This window comes from Dendrobium catenatum, unplaced genomic scaffold (genome assembly GCF_001605985.2).
Source record: "Dendrobium catenatum unplaced genomic scaffold, ASM160598v2 fragScaff_scaffold_1594, whole genome shotgun sequence".
NCBI lineage: Eukaryota > Viridiplantae > Streptophyta > Magnoliopsida > Asparagales > Orchidaceae > Dendrobium > Dendrobium catenatum.
The window spans coordinates 437,375-459,753 of record NW_021320056.1 but is presented as its reverse complement, the minus strand read 5'-3'; the positions used below and the strand labels follow the sequence as shown (position 1 = coordinate 459,753).

General features: G+C 36.2%; 1 protein-coding gene across 2 annotated transcripts in view; it reads left to right on the top strand.

The window, feature by feature from the left end:
* The window catches only part of LOC110098207 (tyrosine--tRNA ligase 1, cytoplasmic), a 50,157-nt gene extending 28,560 nt beyond the window's left edge, over window positions 1-21,597 (top strand). The window contains exons 7-10 of one of the 2 annotated variants that reach the window (XM_020824949.2): window positions 7,997-8,142; window positions 20,366-20,471; window positions 20,941-21,000; window positions 21,369-21,597. In XM_020824949.2, coding sequence (XP_020680608.1) covers window positions 7,997-8,142; window positions 20,366-20,471; window positions 20,941-21,000; window positions 21,369-21,389 — 333 coding nt within the window. In that variant the 3' untranslated portion in view covers window positions 21,390-21,597. The remainder of the gene's footprint in view (window positions 1-7,996; window positions 8,143-20,365; window positions 20,472-20,940; window positions 21,001-21,368) is intronic. The other variant, XM_020824950.2, reaches the window with a different exon arrangement.
* Window positions 21,598-22,379: the final 782 nt, after the last annotated feature.

The window sequence follows — 22,379 nt, the reverse complement described above, 5'->3', positions numbered from 1 at the left end:
GCAAGGAAGGGGCGGCCAAGGTAAAAGGAAGGGGGCGGGTGGCTTGGATGAGGAGCTTAGGTTAGGTTGAGGAGAGGATGAGGTTTAATCCAAATCTGAAAGTAATTTCAGATTTTGAATAAATTTGGAGGGAACTAATTTGGAATTTGAAAATCAAATTAATTAGGGATGGGGCCTCATTAGGAAGCCAAGAGGGAGTTTCCCCCATTGGTGGCCGGCGGCATTAAGAGGGAGAGGGGAAGGGATTGAGGAGAGTTAAACACTTTACAAATAAGTTGAGCCCAATTAGGAGGGGAAAATTATTAATTCCGCTCTAAATGAAATTCGGATTTGATTCAAATTTGAAATCTTTTCTTATTTAGAATTTTGTAAATATGAAAAGTTTTTGAATTTCAAATTTGAATTTCAAAATTTTCCAACTTCTCCCTTTATTGCAAGAATCAAATTAGGGGGTCATTATGATGATTGAAATCATCATAATGATGGAGAATATGGAGGGGGCCGGCGGTAAAGGGGGGAAGAAGGAGGTTTGGCGTCGGGTTGAGATGGCCAAGAGCTTAGGCTGGCGGGTGGGGGTTTGGAATGGAAATTTGGTGGGGATCAAGGGGAGATATTTTGATTGTGGGATGAAGGTGGAAAGATGATGAGTCGGTGGGAGATAACAAAACAAGAATAGGGAACGTAAAAGAAAACTACGAGCCATGGACTCTTCCGGTAACTGGTGGGTATTGCGCTTGCCCACTCGTTGGGCTCTCCCTTCTCTCTAGTGCACTCACAAGAAGACGAAGAAGAAGACAAAATAAAATATCATAACATTTATCAAGAAAATTTTAACACATTAGACCACTATATATTGGTCTCCAATCATGAAAAGGAAAAGTACGAGATTTCCCTCTGGGCTACAATAACAAAACAATTCCCCAAAGGGGTAAATGCGGAAAATAATAAATAACTAAATAAACATAACATGAAAAATGTATCAAAAGTAGAGGCGCTGAATCGTAGCCGTAGATCTTCGATTCCTCGTCGATAAATATGTCTGTAGCGTCTGTCGATGTCCTCATCAGGGTTCCATTATACATTTAGCAAACTAGATAGTCTTCATGTGTCATCCTTCTTTGGGACCATCACAATGGGCAATCCAATCAAATTGTTAGGCTGAATAACTCTATTCTAAAGTAACTTTGCAAAATGTTTTTTGTTCTCTTTATTTTTCATGGTCGGAGTTTAGTGCATCATCAGGTTTAGGAGTAACTCATTTGAAACTTGTACGTCATGCGTTATGGGTTGCTTTGGTAGCAACCTTTGCTCTTGTTGAAAGAGCGATGCATACCTCTTTAATTGTTGCAGTGGTAAATCTTCAGCCTTGCTTAATGCAGAAAGAGGAACTCATTTTTTCCTTCACAATAGGCTTGATAAGCAGAAGTAAAAAAGTTTTTGTAGCATTTAGAAATTTACTTGTCTGACTTGCTTTCTTGTTGTAGGTACCACATAGTCCTTCATTAAGTTGTTCTTCTCATTCTTAGTTATCATGCACTAGTAAGGGTGACAATACAGTATTCATACTTGTCAGGTACGTACATATTACTCAAGATAACTGATGGACTAACTAATTTGATTGGGAGGGAATTAAGAAGTTTTCTAATCAAGAGGGAACTGTTTAGAAAAGTTCTTAACCAAAGGGAATTAATTAGGAGATATTTCTTAATTGAAGATAGCATATTTAGGTGCTAATTTGGGGGCTGATTTAGAGGGGATTATTTAGGAAATATTTTCTAATTAAAGAGGGCAGATTTGAGGGCTGATTTGGAGGGGAAATAATTAAGGAAATAGGGCAAATTTGGGAGGGAATTGGGGGAGGGCTGTTTGGGTATTTGTTGTTTATTATTTGTTTTAAATAGGAGATTTTCCTAGGGTTAGGGGGAGCTCTTGTTTGCTAAAATTGTAGTGTTTTCAAGGTGCTTTGGGCTCTAGCAGCGTCCAGAGATTGTGGAGAGCTGGATCTTCATTTCCAATTGAAAATCCAACTGCATCTTGTCTTTTCTTTCATATATAATCCAATAGAAGTGTTCTTGAGTGTTATTCTTCTTCGTTTACTTATTACTGTTTTCTATTTTGCTAAAATTGTAAATTCAGCCAAGGGATTTCACAAGTTCTACATCCACTTCCTATCAAATTGATATCAGAGCTGTTCGATCCGGGCACCCATGGATGTAAGAAAAGTATAAGTATTGGAAGGGGAGATTAGGCCATCCATGAAAAGATTTCAGATTTAAAAAAGTTATTTCAACCATCCATGAGAAGATCGATGAGAAGTTTGCCATTGTGGAGGAGATGATGAGAAAGATGCTCGAGTTCCAAACTAAAATGGCGTCGTCGGAGGCAGGGTAGCCATCAACGACCAAGGGAGTGGAGGAAACCCTAATCCGATAAGGATAGGGAAATATCAGGAGGTGGAAATATTGGAAAAAGAAGAGGAGATGCAACCTTTGGAGCCACTTCCAAGGAGAGGAAAGGGTGAATGAGTGGGACTTTTAGTGGTGCTATAGAATTTGAAAGGAGAAAAAGATGAGGAGAAGAAAGAAATACTAGACATGATTCGACCACCCCTACAATAGTATTGATGGACGTTCCAGCAAGTTTCAGGGTTGAATCCTTCGCGGGAATGCGAGTATGTTATCATCTTGAAGAAAGGAGTCCCACCTATCAGTGTTCGTCTATACCGTCATCCCCAAATTCTGAATGAAGAGATTGAGAGATTAATCAAGGAAGTGCTCGAGGCAGGGATCGTTTGACCTAGTGTCCGTCCATTTTTCAGTCAAGTGCTTTAGTAGCAGTTTTTTCGTTCCACCTGAGAATAAGATGACACTTTGGGAGGGGAGTATTGATGGACTAGTTGATTTGATTGTGAGGGAATTAAGAAGTTTCCTAATCAAGAGGGAGCTGCTTAGAAAGGTTCTTAATCAAAAGGGATTAATTAGGAAATATTTCCTAATTGAAGTACATATTTGGGGGCTAATTTGAAGAAGATTAACTAGAAAATATTTTCTAATTGAAGATAACATATTTGAGGGCTAATTTGGGGGCTGCTATGGAGGCGATTAATTAGGAGATGTTGCCTAATTGAAGAAGGCAGATTTGGGGGCTTATTTGGAGGGAAAATAATTAAGAAAATAAGACAGATTTGGGAGGGAATTGGGGGATAGCTATTTGGGTAATTGTTGTTTATTGTTTACTTTAAGTAGTAGATTTTCCTAGGTTTAGGGGCCATCATGAATCCAAATATCCTCGTATCTGCCAACTTCAATCATAACTGGTCCACGACCAGATTGGAGATGAAGTTATGAATAGCCCAATTACCCACCAAGGCCACCACTTGCTACTCCTTGATCTGCCCCCTCACCTTCATGGTGTGATTTGGAGTAAATCCCGCAATTGGATTAAGGGACACTTCCGCCACATCCAAGTGTAAGTGCTTTCCCCTTTCTTTTGCTTCCTCCACCAGATCTCACTATCGGCCTCCTCATCACAAACCACAAGGACATGGAGTATGTGGTCCTTGCACTGATGTCATGGTGCATACTTCTCATCACAATGAAAGCACGGACCATTCGTTCTCTTATCCTGCATCTCTATCTTTGTGAGGTGCTTGAAATTGGCCCCAAGGAGAACTCCCCCACTCTTCTCCCTTGGTGCCTTACGCTAAAATGACACCGTCTGGGTCTTCGGGGCAAGTGAAGTCGATGTACTTCTGTAAGAGCCTCACGTGACTCCGCTCTTACTGATCCTCTCCATCTGTCTCCAATCATCCACTATCTGAGCTAGCTCCATCATCTCCTTCAACCCCCTCTGTCTCAGCAATCGGAGGTCCTCTCGTATGTCGGGCTTGAGCCCCTTCATAAAATTTTCTTTCAACACCGCCTCCGAAATTTCTCTCAACTGCCATGACAGCAACTCAAACCTCTTCCTGACAGTCATGTCTTGGGTTAAGGCAAGGAATTGCTCGTGTAGGTTTAATTCCTGGATGGCTCGAAAACGTTCCAACAAGCAATCCTTAAACTCCTCCCACTAATGGATTTGATATCTAGCCTCCCTCCATGAGAACTAGGTGAGGGCTTTCCCCTCCAAACATAATCATGCGGCTATAAGCTTCTACTCATTTCTCAATCCATTCACTGCATAATACCACTCCACTCGGTATACTCATCCATGGGCATCCTCCACTTTGACACTGGCATCTTCAACTTCCTCACCTTTGCATCTCCACCCCAATTTCCCCTCCCTCTAAGGGTTCCCCCCGTGTATCGAGGGTGGGAATCCCACCTATCTTCCATGCACCTCCTATGACCCGATCCCCATAGCTTGGTCTGTCCCCCTCCTCCTTCGGTAACCCACTCCCTTTACCCAAAAAGCCTCCCATAGTGGTCGGTCACCCCACCACTTGCACCATAACACCCTTTCTACTGTCCCCTCATCAGAGAACACTATTCTGCCCCTTATCGAAGTCCTAGGCAGATGCTCTTGATAGAAGAAACTCTCCTCTACGAACTCTTCTCGCTCGATCTTATTTCCCTTAGATTTGGCTAAGGGAATCCCTGTTAAATCGTGGTTAGGGTTAGCAATCGGAATTGCTGGGGGAGTTTTGGATTACATCTCAGTGAGCTTTCCACATCATTTCCTCCATCTCTTTAAATCGGTTTTCCATAATTGAAAATCTTTTTTTCATGGTTGAAAACCTCCCTTCCATGGTTGAGAATTTCTCATCCATCATGGATTTGATTTGCTCCATTTCTCCTTCCAACGCATCCACCTTATTTGTTGTCATTGTCTCCAAAAAATCTCGCTTTGTTACCAATTTGATGCATTTTGGAAGTTAAAATAGCAAGGAATTGAGAAGAAAATCATAGGAACAGAAAGAGAGGGGCTGAATTTCTATTTATCGTTCAAAAATAAATGCAATGATAGAACTGATCTACTATTTGAGAAGCAGATCAACTTTCCCACAAACCCTAGCTGCCTCTAGGAGCCCTTAATGAAACCTAGAATAATTTCAGCAAAACAAATATCACCTATCCCTATCCAAGAACCCCATTTAAATAGCTATAACCCTTATTAAATACAATAAAAACCTTTAATTCTTTCTCCATTAGTTTCTCCTCCTTACATAGTGAATATTAACCTCCCTGACCCCACAAAAGGAACCAAAATCCCCTCCCTGATGGCTGACTCCCGCTCTCCCTAGTCCGGCCGGTCTGAGCAGGACTACTGGCTTCCGCGTGGAATTGTTATGTGCGTAACAGATTATAACAGACTAACTTTCAGAAAAATAGAACTTGATGCTATCAAGAATTTCTGTACTTTTCTTTTATTTGAACAATAGTATATTTTGTTTTCTATTTTATTTTCTTCTCTTTTTAGCTATCCAATGATGGGAAAGCATCCAATGATCATGGTAGATTGTGCATAAGACTTGGTAGACCTTTGGTTTGCTGGCTCGATTGGTCCTTGGCTACTGATGGTTCACGGGTTGGTTGTTTTGATGATGCTTCACGGGTTAGTTGTTTGGAGCTTATGGCATTGAGCTCATTCTCTTAAGTTGTTGAGCTGAAGTTTAGTAGCTCATTAATATCCAAAAAGGTACCTCATTAAGAAGAATTACTCTTGGAATGGCCTTGTCCCTTCCTCTTCCCCTTTTCTTCTTGTCTCTTGGAAAACCGTGGCTTGCTCTTTATTGGTGGCTGAATTCAATGCATTAGAATTTATAATAGAGTGCTTTACCCTTGGGAGTCCAGCCGGCCTCTGTTTTTCCGTGCTGGGGTGTTTTTTCCCGTGGCTGCGTTGCTTTGATTTCTCGGCTTGCTTGCTTACCGTGATGTTGGCTCCTTGGTTCCGTGAAATGCTGGGCTGTTTTCCGAAGTTGCATTTGGAAATCCTATGAAAAATAATGCTTGGGATGTTGTGAGCATTATCTAAGGTGGCTTTTGGCATTCCTGTTCTATGCCTATAAATAAGAGAATATGTTGAGAATGAAGGCAGTTGATATTTGTGAGCATATTTGCTATTAACCTGCGGGTTTATTCGGAAATCCTGCGGGCTCTTTCCACCCTTCTTTTCTCATCCCCTACGGAAATCCTGCGGGCTCTTTCCACCCTTTCTTCTTGGGCTTCTAACCTCTTTCGTCTCTCCGCAAGTGTCACTCCATCTGTATCCTTCTTCTCAACAGTGAAGCAATTTTAGGGTGTCGTGTCTTGGTTGATTTGGAAGCATTTGGACAGTCTTGCAGTGGTGGACCATCGGTTTGCTAGTCTTATACACTTCTCTTATTTAATCTACTATTCGATGCATGTGAGGAACCCACTCTGACGGTTGTCTGAGGATAGTTTTTTGTTTTTAATTTTCTTTATTCCTTAAAAAATCTCCTAGTATTTCTTGTCGTGTTTGTCAAGTTTTAGTTGTCCATCTTTATTTTAATAAAGTTTGTTTTAAGTTCTATCCATTGCGTCTGTTTCTTTATTGTGTCTACATCATAACTGGATTGTTGTTCTTAGAAACCTAGGTCTACAAATCGGAACATGTCTCTTATTTCTAGAAATTGGAGAATCTGAACTGGCTGAAGGGAGGCTGTGGTTTTGGTCTTTTCTAAATGCATAGAAATCGTGCAGGTCCTTACCTATTGTTTTGGTTGACAAGAATGAAATCACACCATATGTGGTTGTCCTTTCTTTTTCTTTTAACTAGTCAGCTGGTCTCAGAACAGGCAATGACATTTATGATATATCTGAAGTGGATGGTATACGTTTTTTTTTTTTTTTAATTTCAAGGGTTCAAATCTTGGACATTCACTTTGAGATCAAAGGTATTATCACTAAACCAAGTGATTTGTGGTGACAGTGGACAAACATGGACAAGTTTACTATACTAGTGCTTTTTGACATGGGAAACTCCCCCAACAACTAGGGTTCTGATTTTACTGTGTTGAAGTCCCCCAAACGAAGAATCCTTAAATAAAACTTATCTGGGCTTAATTTTTGTTAATATGGCCTCACCAGCACTGCATTGTTATCTTTAGTAGAGTCCATTTTCAACCAGAACTAGACTCTTTCTAGTTTAGAACAACTGCCGGTAGTGTTATGCTCACTTGCAATAACATCATGAGAACCTGTCATTTCTTAGTTACTTTGGAATCGAAATAAACCTTATAGAAAGTGGGTGTATCTCTACCGAGTTCACATAAAACTTCAGACAAAAAGGGCGACTCCTTGCAATTTGGAATGGATCTATGCCTTCAATGCTAGTGCAAAAGAAACGTTTAATAGATGAAGAAAATGCACAAAGCATAAGCATGGATTTAAGTCCATTGTATAGAAATACGAAAGAGATAATTAGCCTTAACAATTATGAATTCTAACTGATAGATGCTAAGTAGTTCATTTTATCTGAATCCTTGATCATAGCATTGGAAATGCCAGCTCTTGAAAGATCTTTTAGTGCATATCAGTTAACATTGATATTGATTCAGTTGCAACTAATGTTATCAATAAGCGTGCAATGGATGCTCATTAATTTTATTAGTACTTGGAACAAACAGAGATTAGTTTAAAGATTCTAATGGGAAATCATCATTTTGAGACATAATCTAAGTGAATAATATTATCTTCCAGTTCTGAGGAGATTACACAAAACTCCGTTTCCATTGAAAAAGGAATATGGTTTTCCTTTATTTTGATCGGACAACTGAACATAAACATTAATGTTGAGATTCTTATAAAATATGATGCATTCCATGCTATGGGTTTTTTGTGCGAAGTCACTAGCATATCCAGTGTCCTTTTCACTATTTTTCTAGTTGAGTGTTCTCCTCCCGTTTGTGAAAGCCATTATCTCATTTTCATATTTTTTTAAAAGATACCCTGACGATAATTTTCCATTGTCTTGCCCTTCATTTAATCAGTCACACCCTTGCAGATACTTCACTTCTATTTGTTTCTTCTTGTAGGCTGAAGTTAACGTGAAGATAAAGAAAGCATATTGTCCGCCTAAAATCGTGGAGGGTAATCCTTGTTTAGAATATATAAAGTATATAATCTTCCCGTGGTTTCATAAATTTGAAGTTATTCGCCAAGAAGAAAATGGTGGAAACAAGTGAGTCTCAATTCCTCTTTTTTGTTTACTTTTTATAGGTTTTATTATTAATAATTTATTAGTTTTCTTTCTAGAAAAATATATGCTTATGATTTTATAAGTATGCAAATTCCTATGTTTATCAATCTTAAATTTTAACTGAAACTGAATCAGGCATTGTTGCCTTAGGCTGTAGTTGAATGTTTTCAAGCAAGATTATTTATTTATTTTTATTTTGGACATAAAAAGCGATTGCATCTTTTCAGCCGGCTTTGTGATATCTGGGGCTGTTAATGCACTATCCTAGTGGGAAATTAATCTAACTATAATAAGAATAGATCTTAAGAATAGCTCTGTTTCCACTGATTTGATGTCAAGTTCAATTCAAACCAGTATAATTTTATATGAATTAAATGTTGAGTAATGTCAAAAAAAGTGTCCCTAATCTCAACCATTATTTAAGTAGCCATCCTAGGCATGCTTAAGTATTTAATTGAATCAAATGTATAACTGTGTTTAAATGTAAAAAAAAGTGTCCCTAATCTCAACTTGTTTATCTCTTCAATGCTGGTTTATGCTGTAATTTGAAAATACATACCATTAAAAAGGCTAAATATGCAAGATGACTAAAATACATTTGCATATCGTGTATTTGTAGATACTAGATGCATAGTGGCATATCTTTCGTGTCACCAGTTACCCTTTTCCTCTTATCTTTATTTTTATTTTTTTTCCTAACCTCTACATAAAGAAAAATAGTTGCTTTTGGGTTTATAATCCACTAGGCATTTAGTTAGTTTAAAACCCAGATTCACTTTGGGCGGAACTTCAATATTAAAATTTTTATGCAAAATGCCATTTTGGACTTGAACTTAATAGAAGTGAAATTGTTAATTCCATCAAAATAAATGTTTTATCTTTCTCAAAGAAACGATCAATTTGGTTGTGCGAATGGGAGGGGTATAAGAAATATCATGGAAATGTTACACATGCATGCATACTCTATATGAATAAGATCATATGCATGCCCCTATTTATGTGTATATAAGTTGATATACTAACATGCTTATAAGGATAAAGCATAGTTAGATAGGTATGTTTTTGTGTTTGTGTAACTTCAAATGGCTAAAATTCAATCATAACATAAGGAGCTCAACTATTATTTTTTGTGACTTAATACAATACAATACAACATCAAGCCTTTGTCCCACTATGTGGGGTCGGCTATATGAATCATTTTTCTTCATTGTGTCATGTTAAAAGTCAAATTCTCGTTTAAATCTAATAAAGAAAGATCATTTCTAATATTTTCTAACCAAGTCTTTTTAGGTCTACCTCTTCCTTTTTTAACGTAAGTCAAATCTAATACTTCTACTTTCCTAACCGGGTCATCGGAAGGCCGCCGTTTTATGTGACCAAACCATCTAAGGTGACTCTCTTTAATCTTATCTTTCATTGGCGCTACTCCAACCTTTTCACATATATGCTCATTTCGTATCTTATCTCTAAGGGTAAAACCACTCATCCACCTGAGCATCCTCATCTCTGCATCACTCTTAGTATTATGCTTCTCTTTTATTGGCCACCTTAAAGCATTGCAGGCCTTATCACCATCTTATAGAATTTTCCCTTAAGTTTGAGGGGGACTTTTCTATCACACAACAAGCTCGGTGCATTCCTCTACTTCAACCATCCAACTTGAATTCTGCTGATAATATCCCCATCTATTTCACCATCACTTTGAAGAATAGATCTAAGATATCTAAACGTATACTCTTATTAATGACTTGATCGTCCAAAGTCACAATGTCCTCACTAGGTCTATTACTACTAAAATAACACTCCATATATTCAATGTTAGATCTACTCAAGCGAAAACCTTTAGACTCTAAGGTTGACTTATATAATTCAAGTTTACCTTCAACTTGCTATCTAGTCTTATCAACAAAAAGAATATCATAAGCAAAAAGCATACACCAAGGTACATCCTCTTGCAAATGTCTAGTGAGAACATCCATGACTAAAGCAAAAAGATATGGGCTTAAGGCTAATCCTTGATAGGAAAATATTGAGTCAAACCACCTTGTGTTTGAACACTAGTAATAGCTCCTGCATACATATTTTTAATGATTTGATTATAAGCGTTATTAACTCCTTTCTTTTCAAGAACTCTCCATAGCACTTGGAATTTTATCATATGTTTTCTTTGAATCAATAAATATCATACGTTTATCATTCTTATTCTCTTTATATTTCTCCATCAAACCTCTCAATAAATGTATGGCTTCCATAGTAGATCTACCCGGCATGAATCCAATTTGATTTTGAGAAACATTAGTATCACGCCGCAACTTATGCTCCATAACTCGCTCCCATAGTTTTAAAGTATGACACATTAACTTAATTCCTCTATAATTCACACAACCTTGTGCATCACCCTTATTCTTAAAAATAAGAATTAACACGCTCATTTTACACTCATTTGATATCTTTTTAGTATTCAAAACAGTATTAAAATGTTTAGTAAGCCAAAAAATTTCTTTATCTCCTAAGCATTTCCACACCTCTATTAGAATATCATCAGGTCCACAGCTTTTTCACACTTCATTTTCTTTAAAGCCTCTCTAACTTCGGTTTTAATAATATGCCGATAAAAACAAAAATCTTATTTTCATTTAGGGTGTTAAGGTTATTAAAGTCAATCGTATTTTCACATTCTTCAATAAAAAAATTAGCAAAATATCTCATCCATCTTTGTTGAATATCATCTTATAAGAAAAGTATTTTTTTTATCTTCATTTTTAATACATTTCACTTAAACTAAATCCTTATTACTCTTATCTCTTTGTTTGACTAACTTATACATATATCTTTCACCCTCAGTATTTAACTTATTATATAAATCATTAAAAGCTAAGATCTTTGCATCGCATATTGCTTTCTTAGATTCCTTACGTGCATCTTTATATCTTTTCCAATTATTAGAAATTTTACATCTAAACCAATTTTTATAACAAATCTTATTTTTTTTTTAATCTTTTCTTGCACATTTGAATTCCACCACAAACTATTTTTACTATTAAGAGTTTTTCCCTTTGATACTCCAAGCACATCTTTTGTAATATTATTAATTTCACTAGCCACTTTATTTAACATTAGCATCCTCATGTACAGAAAAAATCTTAAATTTAAAATTTTACTCTCAAAAATATTTTTGTTATTATTCTTTAAATGCCCTCATCTAATCCTAGAATATTATTTTACTTTTTTTGTTCCTTTATCTTAAAGTCTAAAACTAATAATTGATGTTGGGTACATAAATTTTCACTCAGAATAATTTTACAATCTTTGCAATATAAACGATCTAATTTTCTTATAAGAAAATAATCAATTTGAGTTTTATTATATCCATTTTTATAAGTGATGAGATGTTCATCTCTTTTCGTAAAAAAGTATTAACAATTAAAAAATCATATGCTAAAGAAAAATTTAATATGGTCTTACCACCTTTATTTGTCATTCCAAACTCATGACCACCATGAATGCTTTTAAAATCATCTGCCTCTCTATCAACATGTCCATTTAAATCTCCTCCAATAAAAACTCTTTCTCCAAGAGGTATCTTTTGTATTAATTCAAGTCATTTCAAAATTTTAATTTTTAACTCATATCCAAACCTACTTAAGGAGCATAAACACTTATAATATTAATAATCTTAACATCAATAACAATCTTTAAAACTATAATTATATTTTCAATTTTATTAATTTTATAACATTATCTTTCAAACTCTTATCTATAATCACACATACTCCATTTTTAGTAAGACTCCTACCCGAATATTATAGTTTAAATCTCAAACTATCAATCTCTTTAGCCTTCTCTCCAGCCCATTTAGTTTCTTGAGTGTTATCTTCCTATGAATCATAGTGTATATTAATTCTATTAATTTTCATGTAAGAGAACCTATATTCCATGTTTCTATCCTAATTTTAGTTTAATGGACTAGCTTCTTTGCCCACATCTGCCCTTGATGTGGGAAACCTTGCTTATTTAACTCTGCATCCGGGCGACAGTACAGCGGCCCTTGCACACTTGTCGTTGTATTTAGGTCATACATCGCTTCCAGAGGACACCCTAACATTAACACAATTTTTTAAAAGATTCATATCATGATTATTTGACAAGTTTTGCATAGGCTGTCGACTATCTAACACAACCCTCCACTTTTTTCTCATCCAGGACTTAGGACTTGGCAACGACAGTGTTTAAAATTATAGTTATACTAAATTTGAGATGAACTTAAGGTGAACTTAGAGGCAATTTGATTGCCAGTGTTTAAAATTACAGGAAATTTTAAATGTAATATTAAGAAAATTCAGTATCTTTAGAATTTAGGTGATTATTTTATTTTGTTTGGTCGGAACTAATAAAAAGAAATCTTGAACATAAAAGAAATTGTTGAATGATACCTCCTCTACACACTCCCAGGTTTCGCCTTTACAACTCTTGGGTCCCTTCTCCACACTATTCAGGCTGTGGGCCCTGCCTTCTTCTTTGAAATGATATGGCACATGGACCGATTGGAATTGGCATGAAAAGTCACCTCATCCCCACCATCCGGTTGAATGGTGATAGTTTTCTTTGTTGGGTCTAATTGGTTTGAATGTACATTAGCGGGTGAAGCAGTATTAGCTATATCACCGGAGACACAAAGAAGCCTGATATGTGGGATCCACCCTATGCCGTGGGATGCGATGAACTCCATGATTAGTCAACTCCATAATTGAGGAGATAGGAACATATTATCTTATGCTATTCCACTGAAAAAGATTTGTGGGATAATGTCTCACAAATGTACTTTGACTTGAGGAATCAATACCAAATGTATGAGTTAACCATGTGACTTGGAGAAATTTGCCATGGTGAGGATTCTATGATAAGGTATTTATGGTCTCTTAAAAATATTTGACGAGGCTTGTACTTGTTTAATGATTATGAGTGGAAGTCATCCAAATATTGCAATTATCATAAGAAGATGGTAGATGGTCCCATCTTTAAGTTTCCTGTAGGTTTAAATATCTAGTATGATAATGTTTATAGCTGAATCATCGGAGGAAACCACCCCATACAAATTAGGGAAGTTTTTGCGAAGAGAAAATTATAGACAAAATGAACCATTGGAGTTACTTGTCCATTTTAAGGATTTGTATTAGCTATTCCTGAAGCACAACTCCGCCACGAGACACATCTAAATCAACGTCATGGATACAGGAATATCCTGCATTATGACTATTGTGAGTAATCTTGTGAGACGAGAGACTTTCTACAAATTATATAGCAGGCCCCAAATTGCAGATTTGCTAAACCTATCGAGCAAAATGTTTCTGCAGCACATAAAGTAGAATCATCTCCTTTCAACAAAGAGCAAATAAATTTTCTTGAACCATTAAAATCTTATTCCTAGTCTAATACTCTTGTTGGTTCTGTAACATTAGTAGGTAGAGATACATTCCTTTATGTTCTTGAAAAAACCCTTTGAATATAGATTCAGGAGCTTCTTATCATATGACCAATCACTCGCATTCTTTCATTTCTTTTTACCCATGTCCAGATTTAAAATAAAATAAAAAATCAAAATTGCTTATGGAAGTTTCTCATCTATTATTGGCAATTGACATTAAAATTCCATAAAATATTACCTTCAACAATATTTTACATGCACCCAAACTTGCTTGCAACTTTCTTTTTGTTAGTAAAATCCTAAAAATAGTAATTGTTTAGTACATTTTCTTCCTGTAATCTATGTTTTTAAGAACTGACACTCAGGGAAAGTAATTGAAATTGCTAGAGAAATAATGGTTTTATGGCAATTTCTAAGGACCTGGGCCGGTTTGGTCGGTTCAGGGAACCCTAATAAAATGACTCTGGTTTCGAAATAAAGGACATCAATGATAGGAGATTTATTTTTGGATACTATATCTTTTTAGGAAGTGACCTAATCACTTGGAGTAGCAGAAAACAAAGTCTTGTGGTTAGAACTAGAGTTGAAGCTGAATTCTGATCTATAAGTACATGGATTTTGTGTAGTATTATGGATTAAAAGACTTTTGAAAAAATTGAAGGTGTCTAATGCAATACCTATCAAAGCTTATTGTAAGAATAAAGTTGTAATCTCTATGCGCCTATATTCCTGTTCTATATGATAGAACGAATTATGTAAAAGGCGACAAACACTTTATCAAAGAGAAAATTGGCAATAGTGTTATACGTTTGATTTACATACCTACAATAGATCAGCTTGACAATATGCATATCTTGTAAGCAAGCTATCCACAAGCGAAAACTTCATCCTCAACCAGATCTTCAGGTTTATATAAGAAAAAAATTTTCTTAAATGTACTACTGCTCTAATTTTCTCTGATGCAGATGTCCAATCCAATCCAATCATGCGAGGGATGATTTCACTTAGGTTAATATTCCCTCATACCGTTATACATTCTGATTTTGATATTCCTATTGCATTTAGAAAAGAACCTTGTACATTTATCAAATAACCCATTGAAAAATACCTATCATATGGAAATTTGTCAAAAAAACTAGTCTTTGTATCTGCAATTTCTAATATGTTTATTCCGAGAACTATTCAAGAAGCATTAAGTTATCCGAATTGAGAATGAGCTGAGATGAAAAATATTAATGCTTTAAAAAGGAACAACACTTGTAGTATTGTTTATCTATTCTAAGACAACAATACAATTGGATGCAAATGGGCATTTATGGTAAAATGTAATATTAATGCGACTGTGGCAAGATGCAATGCGAGACTTTTAACAAATGTATTCAGTCAGGTCCATGACAGATTACCAAGATGCTTTTGTACTTCTTGTTGAAAATAATTCTATCGAAATACCTCTTATCATTTGTAGTCAAATTTAATGGGCCGCTTCATCAATTTGATATATAAAATGCTTTCCTCATTGGAGATCTGCTAGAACTATACATGCGTTTTCCTCTTGGATTTGAAAAATTATTTATGAAAAGAGTATGCAGGTTGAAGATATTGCATGGGTTAAAACAGTCTCCTAAAGCATGGTTGGAAATATTTAATAATATTACTAGAAAACATATTTTTCAATGAAGTTAGGCCGACCATACCATATTATTCAAACATCTTATCGTAAGTAAGATAACCAACATCCTTATTATTATGTTGATGACATAATCATAATAGGAGATGACTTAATGGAATCAACAACTTGAAGAAAAAGCTTGAGGTCAAATTTGACATCAAAGATCTAGGGAAGCGTAAGTACTTCCTTGGTATAGAGTTTGTGCATTCTAGGGAGGCCATTTTCAGTGACCACTGCAAGTACATTCTTGATGTACTCAAAGAAACATGAACGTAGTTGTAAAGTTGCAGAAACTATAACCAAGCCCGACTTAAAACTAAAACCCATTAGTGAAGATGAAATGTCAAATTTTGAATGCTATCAAAGATTAGTTGGGAGACTAATCTATTTAAGTCATAGTGGATTGGCTATATCTTATATTATAAATATGGAAAGCCAATTTACGAATTCACCTAGTGATGTAGAACGGGAGCGGCTAGCCACTTAAAATATGAATTTAATTTTCAGATTTTAATTTGGAGGGATTTGAAATTTGAAATTTAAATTTAACTCCAAAGGGGAAGGGGAATTAATGGAGAGAGAGGTAGATAGGAGAGAGAAGGGGGGGCGGTGGCATGCATGGATTTGGGGACTGGATTGGTGGAGTTAATGCTCTCCTAAATTAAATTTCAGTTTTAGAAAGAGAGATAATCAATCCAATTTAATTTGAAATTGATTTGGATTGATTTAAGGGATTTCCTAATTGAACACTAGATATTTTAGGAAAAATTTTGAAATTTGAATTTGAATTCAAATCAGATTGACTCTCTTTCCAAAATTATCTACAATATTTTAAGAAAGTAGGCTATCAAAGTGAGATTGGCTCTAATCAAGAGAAAGAGGGGAGGGGCCGGCCTAGAGAGAGAGAGAGAGGGGGAAGGGGTGTCTAGGTTCAATATATTTGGGTTAAGGATTAATTAATCAATTAATTTCAGATTTGATTAATTAATAGAATGAGGGAAGCTTTCAAAATTAATGTAATTAATTAGGAAGGATTTGAAATTCAAATTGGATTAATTTGAATTTAAATTCCTTTCCAAATTAATGATAATCTAATTAAAGAAAGAGTGGATTTTTGGGGAATTGGAGTTAGGGAGCGAGATGGCCGACGGTTGGGCTGGGATGGTGGCTCTCAGCCAAGAGGAGGGAGGAGGGGTGAGGGGTTGGTGGCGGTTTGGAGAGGGAAGGGTGGTTGGCCGGTGAGTGAAGTAGGGGGAAGTGGCCGGACGGCTAGGAGAGGGAGTTTGGTCGGCGGTCAATGGAGAAGGAGACGGAGAGTTTAGAGAAAGAAATATAAACCATGAGCCCGGACGCTTCCTGCGGCTGATGGGTGCTATGCTGCCCTCACCCAAGGACTTCAAACCACGAGCCCGAACATTTCCTGCAGCTGGTGGATACTACGCTTCCCTCACATAGGGATTTCACCAATGTTTCTCCCCAAAGAAGTGCAGAAATTTTTTTTATTAATTATCCATCATTCTAATACAATAGCAAGGGCTTCTATATGTAGGCCTCGAAATAAAAGAAACTCAAAAAATACACAAACATGCCCCTAGGGCTTACATAGGACTACTCCCTCAAGTGAGGGTAAAAATTGAAAATGCATAAATAAAACAAAAAAATACAATTAGTAAATTAAGATAAAGTGAAATAATCTCGGCCGTTGATCTTCGTCTCTTCCTCATATAAGCGTTGATTGTCGGATGTCCGCATCACCTAGACCCACCTATTTTGAAATTGTGTTTTGTTAGACCGGTCCACTGGACCGGCCCAGCCGGTCCAGGCGGGACCGGTTCGCGAGCTTGAGATCCCGTAGATTAGGTTTTCTTTGGGCTCTAGCGGCGTCTAGAGATTTGGGAGAGATCGATCCTCCTCTCGAATTGAGGATCAATTGTATCTTTGCTGTTTTCCTTGATTTTCTAGTGAAATACAAGCTTCTACTTGTGTTTTTCTCTACGTTTTCCCTGTTTCCTGCTGTTTGGCTGCTGTTGGCTGCTGTGGACAGCAGTTTACTGCTGAAATTTTACTGATTTTGGTGAGAAACACTTGGAAATCCAAGTGTTTCCTATCAAATTGGTATCAGAGCGTCGATTTGGGACCACCGGCGGCTGAAATTCTGAAATTTCAGCAAGTTTATCATTTCCGGAAGTGATATTTTTGAGATCCATTCGGAAGAAAGATGGCCGGAAAGAAGGTTGACATCTTGAAAGGCGAAGTCGGCCAATTGAAAGCCGATTTGGAGGAAAGATTCTTCACCTTCAGAATCAAATCACCTCCAACAATGAAAGGTTGGAGGGGAAGTTCACCGCAATGGAGGAAATGTTGAAGAAACTACTTGAGATGAAAACCAATCCGGCGACATCGGAAGTAAGAGAAACCGCCGACGGCCATGGCATGAGAGGAAATCCGAACCCCTTGCGGGGGAGGAGAAATGTGGAGGTGGAGATCCTAGAGGAAGAGAACGACAGGCCTCCTCTAGAGCCTCTTTCGAGGGAAGAGATGAGTATGGGATATGACAGAAGGGAGGGTGATTTTGGTGGGAGGAGAGAGGGATCTCATCGCCGAGGTGCTGAATTCGAAAGAATTCAGCGTCGAGGGGGGCGAGCGATTATCGGATAGCGTATTGGAGGGAAACTTCATGAAGGGGTTGAAGGCAGAGATTCGAGCGGCAGTTAAAGTTCTGGTGCCTAGTGACTTGGAGGAGGCAATGAAGTTGGCACAGCTGGTAGAAAATCAGAATAATCTGGAGAAGGGAGCTAGGAGCAGCAGCTCAGGAGGCTCTTACAAGACTACGACCACTCTTTTAGCACCAAAGGGGCCTGCATCAGTCAACAATAATGAGATCACCAGGGAGAAGCCAATAGGAGGAGGGAGTGGGGATAACTTCAAGAAGTTCACTGAGACAGAATTACAGGAGAAGAGGGCAAAAGGGTTTTGTTTCAGATGTGACGAGAGGTATACGCCGGGGCACAGGTGTAAGGACCGAACTCTTCAAGTTCTTACTGTTTGTGATGAAGAAGGAATGGAGGGTGTCGTCTTTCCACCTTGCGGACAAGGTGGATCTTTGGGAGGGGAGTATTGTTAGACCGGTCCACTGGACCGGCCCAGCCGGTCCAGGCGGGACCGGTTCGCGAGCCAAAAATCGCGAAACAGGCGGAAGCCGCACGCACGCACGCACGCCGCCGATTCAGCCGCACGCCCGAATAGGAAGGTTTTTGAATGGATTTTAGGAGGGAAATTGATTGTAGGGATTGTTTAGGGAATTCCTTTTGATTTGTATGCATTAAATAGTAAATTTTCCTAGGGTTTGAGCATCTTGAATTTGGCTGAAATTTGAGATCCCGTAGATTAGGTTTTCTTTGGGCTCTAGCAGCGTCTAGAGATTTGGGAGAGATCGATCCTCCTCTCGAATTGAGGATCAATTGTATCTTTGCTGTTTTCCTTGATTTTCTAGTGAAATACAAGCTTCTACTTGTGTTTTTCTCTACGTTTTCCCTGTTTGGCTGCTGTTTGGCTGCTGTTGGCTGCTGTGGACAGCAGTTTACAGCTGAAATTTTACTGATTTTGGTGAGAAACACTTGGAAATCCAAGTGTTTCCTATCATGTTTCTCGTATCCTCAGATATCTCAAAGGACTTCAGGAAAATGATTCTTGTTTTGAAATAAAGGATATCAATGACAGGAGATCTATGTTTGAATATTGTACCTTTTTAGTTGTTGTCCTGATCACTTATAGTAGAAAACAAAGTGTTGTGGCTAGAAGTAGCATCGAAGCTGAATTCCGATCTATGGCACGTGACTTTTGTAAAGTATTTATGGATTAAAAGACTTCTAAAAGAACTAAAGATATTTAATCCAAAACCTATCAAAGTCTATTGTGATAATAAAGTTGTAATCTCTATAGCTCATATTCCTGCTCCATACGATAGAGCGAAGCATGTAAAAGTTGACAAACTTTATCAAAGAGAAAATTGACAGCGGTGTGATACATATGATTTACATACGTACAACAGATCAGATTGATGATATCCTCACCAAAGGGCTTTCAAAGCCACAATTTGAATATCTGGTAAGCAAGCTATCCACAAGCGATATCTTTATGCCAATGACTTGAGGGGCAGTTTTGAATGATCCCTCCTCTGCATGCTCCTTGGTCCCGCTTCCACAACTCCTAGGTCCCCTCTCCAGACGATTCAGGTTATGGGCCTGCCTCCTCCTTTGGAATGATATGACACATGGATTGAGGCACTCAAACCCTTGAATTACTTACCCTGGAGCTGTTAGATCACTTCACTTGTATCCATATTGTTGTCGGCCCCTCGTGGGGCTATTTATTTCCTATGTCATGTATTTTGTGTTTTGTTTTTATAAATTTTCTTTTATTTGGCTTCTAGACAAATATATTTTTTATTTTGCTCCTAGGAAATTATAGCAATTTTTCATCTCTTTCTATTCTCTTTTTTCGTTCTTCATAAATAAAGTAATAAAACTTAAGGCACGAGGGGCGGTTTAAAATTATGCAAGGGAGATCGCATGATGAAGGTCTTTGATGCTCTTCATTGATTCACATAGGGGGTTTTGCGGTGGTTGTGCGTACGGGTCGCTGGAGGTTGTGCACGGAAAAGAGGTTGGTGGTTGGGACTAGAGAAGAAAGTCTTGGGTTGCCGGATATCTTGGGTGTCTAGGGTATGTGGAGGTTGAAGGCATGTAGGGCGTCATGGGTGTGCATGATGTCAAGTGTGAAGTGGTGTTATCCAAATTTGTTCTAATTGGGTAAATTTGAAATATAACAAAAAATTAAACTAAGTGAGGTATTTCAAATTCCTCAACAATTTCCTTGCATTTTTTAATAGTTTAAAACTTGTTTTATTTTTCTTATACGAAACATCTACATTAATTTTACACCCAAAATACTCTCCCAACCAAACCTCTTAGTTAATTTCTAACACTTTGTCACCATGTTCCTTGGTACTCATTAAATTGTTGGTGGACTATGTCACAGAAATGAATATTTTTCCATTTACTCAATTCTGTCACTTAAACGTTCTTCTACAATTTTATTTTTCCTCTCAGGATTTTTGACTGCATGGATGAACTAATTTCTGACTATGAAAGTGGAGCATTGCATCCAGCTGATGTAAAACCAGCTCTATCTAAAGCATTAAACGAGATTTTACAGGTACTTTGTCATCTTATTGATATTCTTCAACTATTTGTCTTATAAAATGATTCTTTGGATTGATAAATTATTAATTCTTTAAGGGTTACATAAATTCTGTTTTAGGATTTTGGATTTAGGGTTTAGGGTTGCTTAACATTGAGACATTTGATAAGGAAATCTTATTAAGTATTTTATTTGCACAAAATCTGCTTGCAATTTTTTTTGCTTTAGTTTGATTATTAGAGATTTATGCAACTCAAATGGGGAATGTGTGAAAAAAAATTAATAATTGGGTGAAAATCAGAGAAACAAGTGAATTTCTTTCCATTTTGGATTTGTTAATTGGAGATTTACAAAAAGTATGTTCTGTTATGTGAGAAATATGTTATCAAACTTCTTATCATTTGGTTATTCTGGATTCCAATTTTATATAAATCTTGCTTTTCTTATTGATATTGATGGTTTCAGCTCAATTTTTCATTGACAGCCTGTTAGAGATCACTTCAAGAACAGTAAGGAAGCCAGAGAGCTGCTAAAAACAGTAAAGGTATTAGATTCTGTTGCTTAATTTACAGTTCCTGGCCAGTTGCTTAGCTTAAAACAGGCAAGGAAAAACATTTTGATTTTTTTTTTTCGGGGGAAATTTTTATTTTCTGATTAAATTTTAGTTTGGACAGGGCTCTCAGGTCTCTCTAAATTATTAAATTTATTTTAAAATTCCTTTAATATAAAAAAATTCAATTAAAATTTTTATCGTTTTTCTCTCAAAATAAATTCAGAAGTTTTTTAACGTCCATCCTGATCAAGTTCTGAATGATTTTCGATAATTTCTTTAAAAAAAAAAACTTTTAAAAAATGTAAAACCTTTGTTCTGATGGAAAGTTTGGCTCCTCAAACCTTTGATTGTGTTTGCAGGCTTATCGAGTTTCTCGCTGATCTGACATTCTCAAACCATTCCATGTTTCATTTGTGTAATGAATGTTTAAAAATATTTTACTTTTATTTATTTTGATTTTTCGATCTGATTCAGTCTGCAGATCAGAAATTTAGGTCGAAACTCTGTTTTTACAATAAAATAAAAAAGAGGACAGATATTTTGTGGATTTTTTCTGTTGAAATTTTAAAAAGTAGACTATTTAAGATACATATAATATCTTAATCGTTTAGGTTTGAATTGGGTAGGTTCTTTAAGTAGCTATGGTTGTCGAGCATATTATGCATTGTTAATTCTCGATGAATCATTATATGTTTTATAGTGTTAATTTGCAAATTGAAATCTTTTGATATCCTTGTCAAAATTTTGGCTATAATGATTTTTTAAAATTTATGGAATTTATTTTGATATTAATGTTATATAAAATTTAATTATATTTTTTCGCTTTTATCTTAAGGTTAATTTAAGAATTTTATGATTTATTATGAATAAATTTTAAGGAGTTAGCATTTTTATTTAATTTAAATTAGAAGAAAATTGATTATGATTTATTTTGCAATGAGTGCAATATATAATAAATTAATTATTTGTTTTAAATTAATTTAGTAGCTTTAATATATTTTTAATCAAAATTTGATAACAATATTTTTAACCAGGTCTTTGTTTTCTTGAACTTTGTTGAAGTTTGCTGGCTTCACTCAAAAAATAAAAATAAAATTTTTGGAACCTCTTTTTTTATTCAGGTGTCATATAGGTAGTAAAAGGAAAAAAGTAGGTTGCTCTGTTTAAACTTTTTATAGGTTTACAATCATTAAATGTATTTTAAAATTAATATAACATGCATAATTAATATTATATTATTCTCAAGATGAATTAAAGAATTTTGAATTAATTTTAAATATAAAGTTTAGTCTTTGGGTTTGTATGGGATGGGTTTTTTTAGCCTTATTTTTTATATAATAATGATTTAGTTTTGGTTATTATTTTTTTTT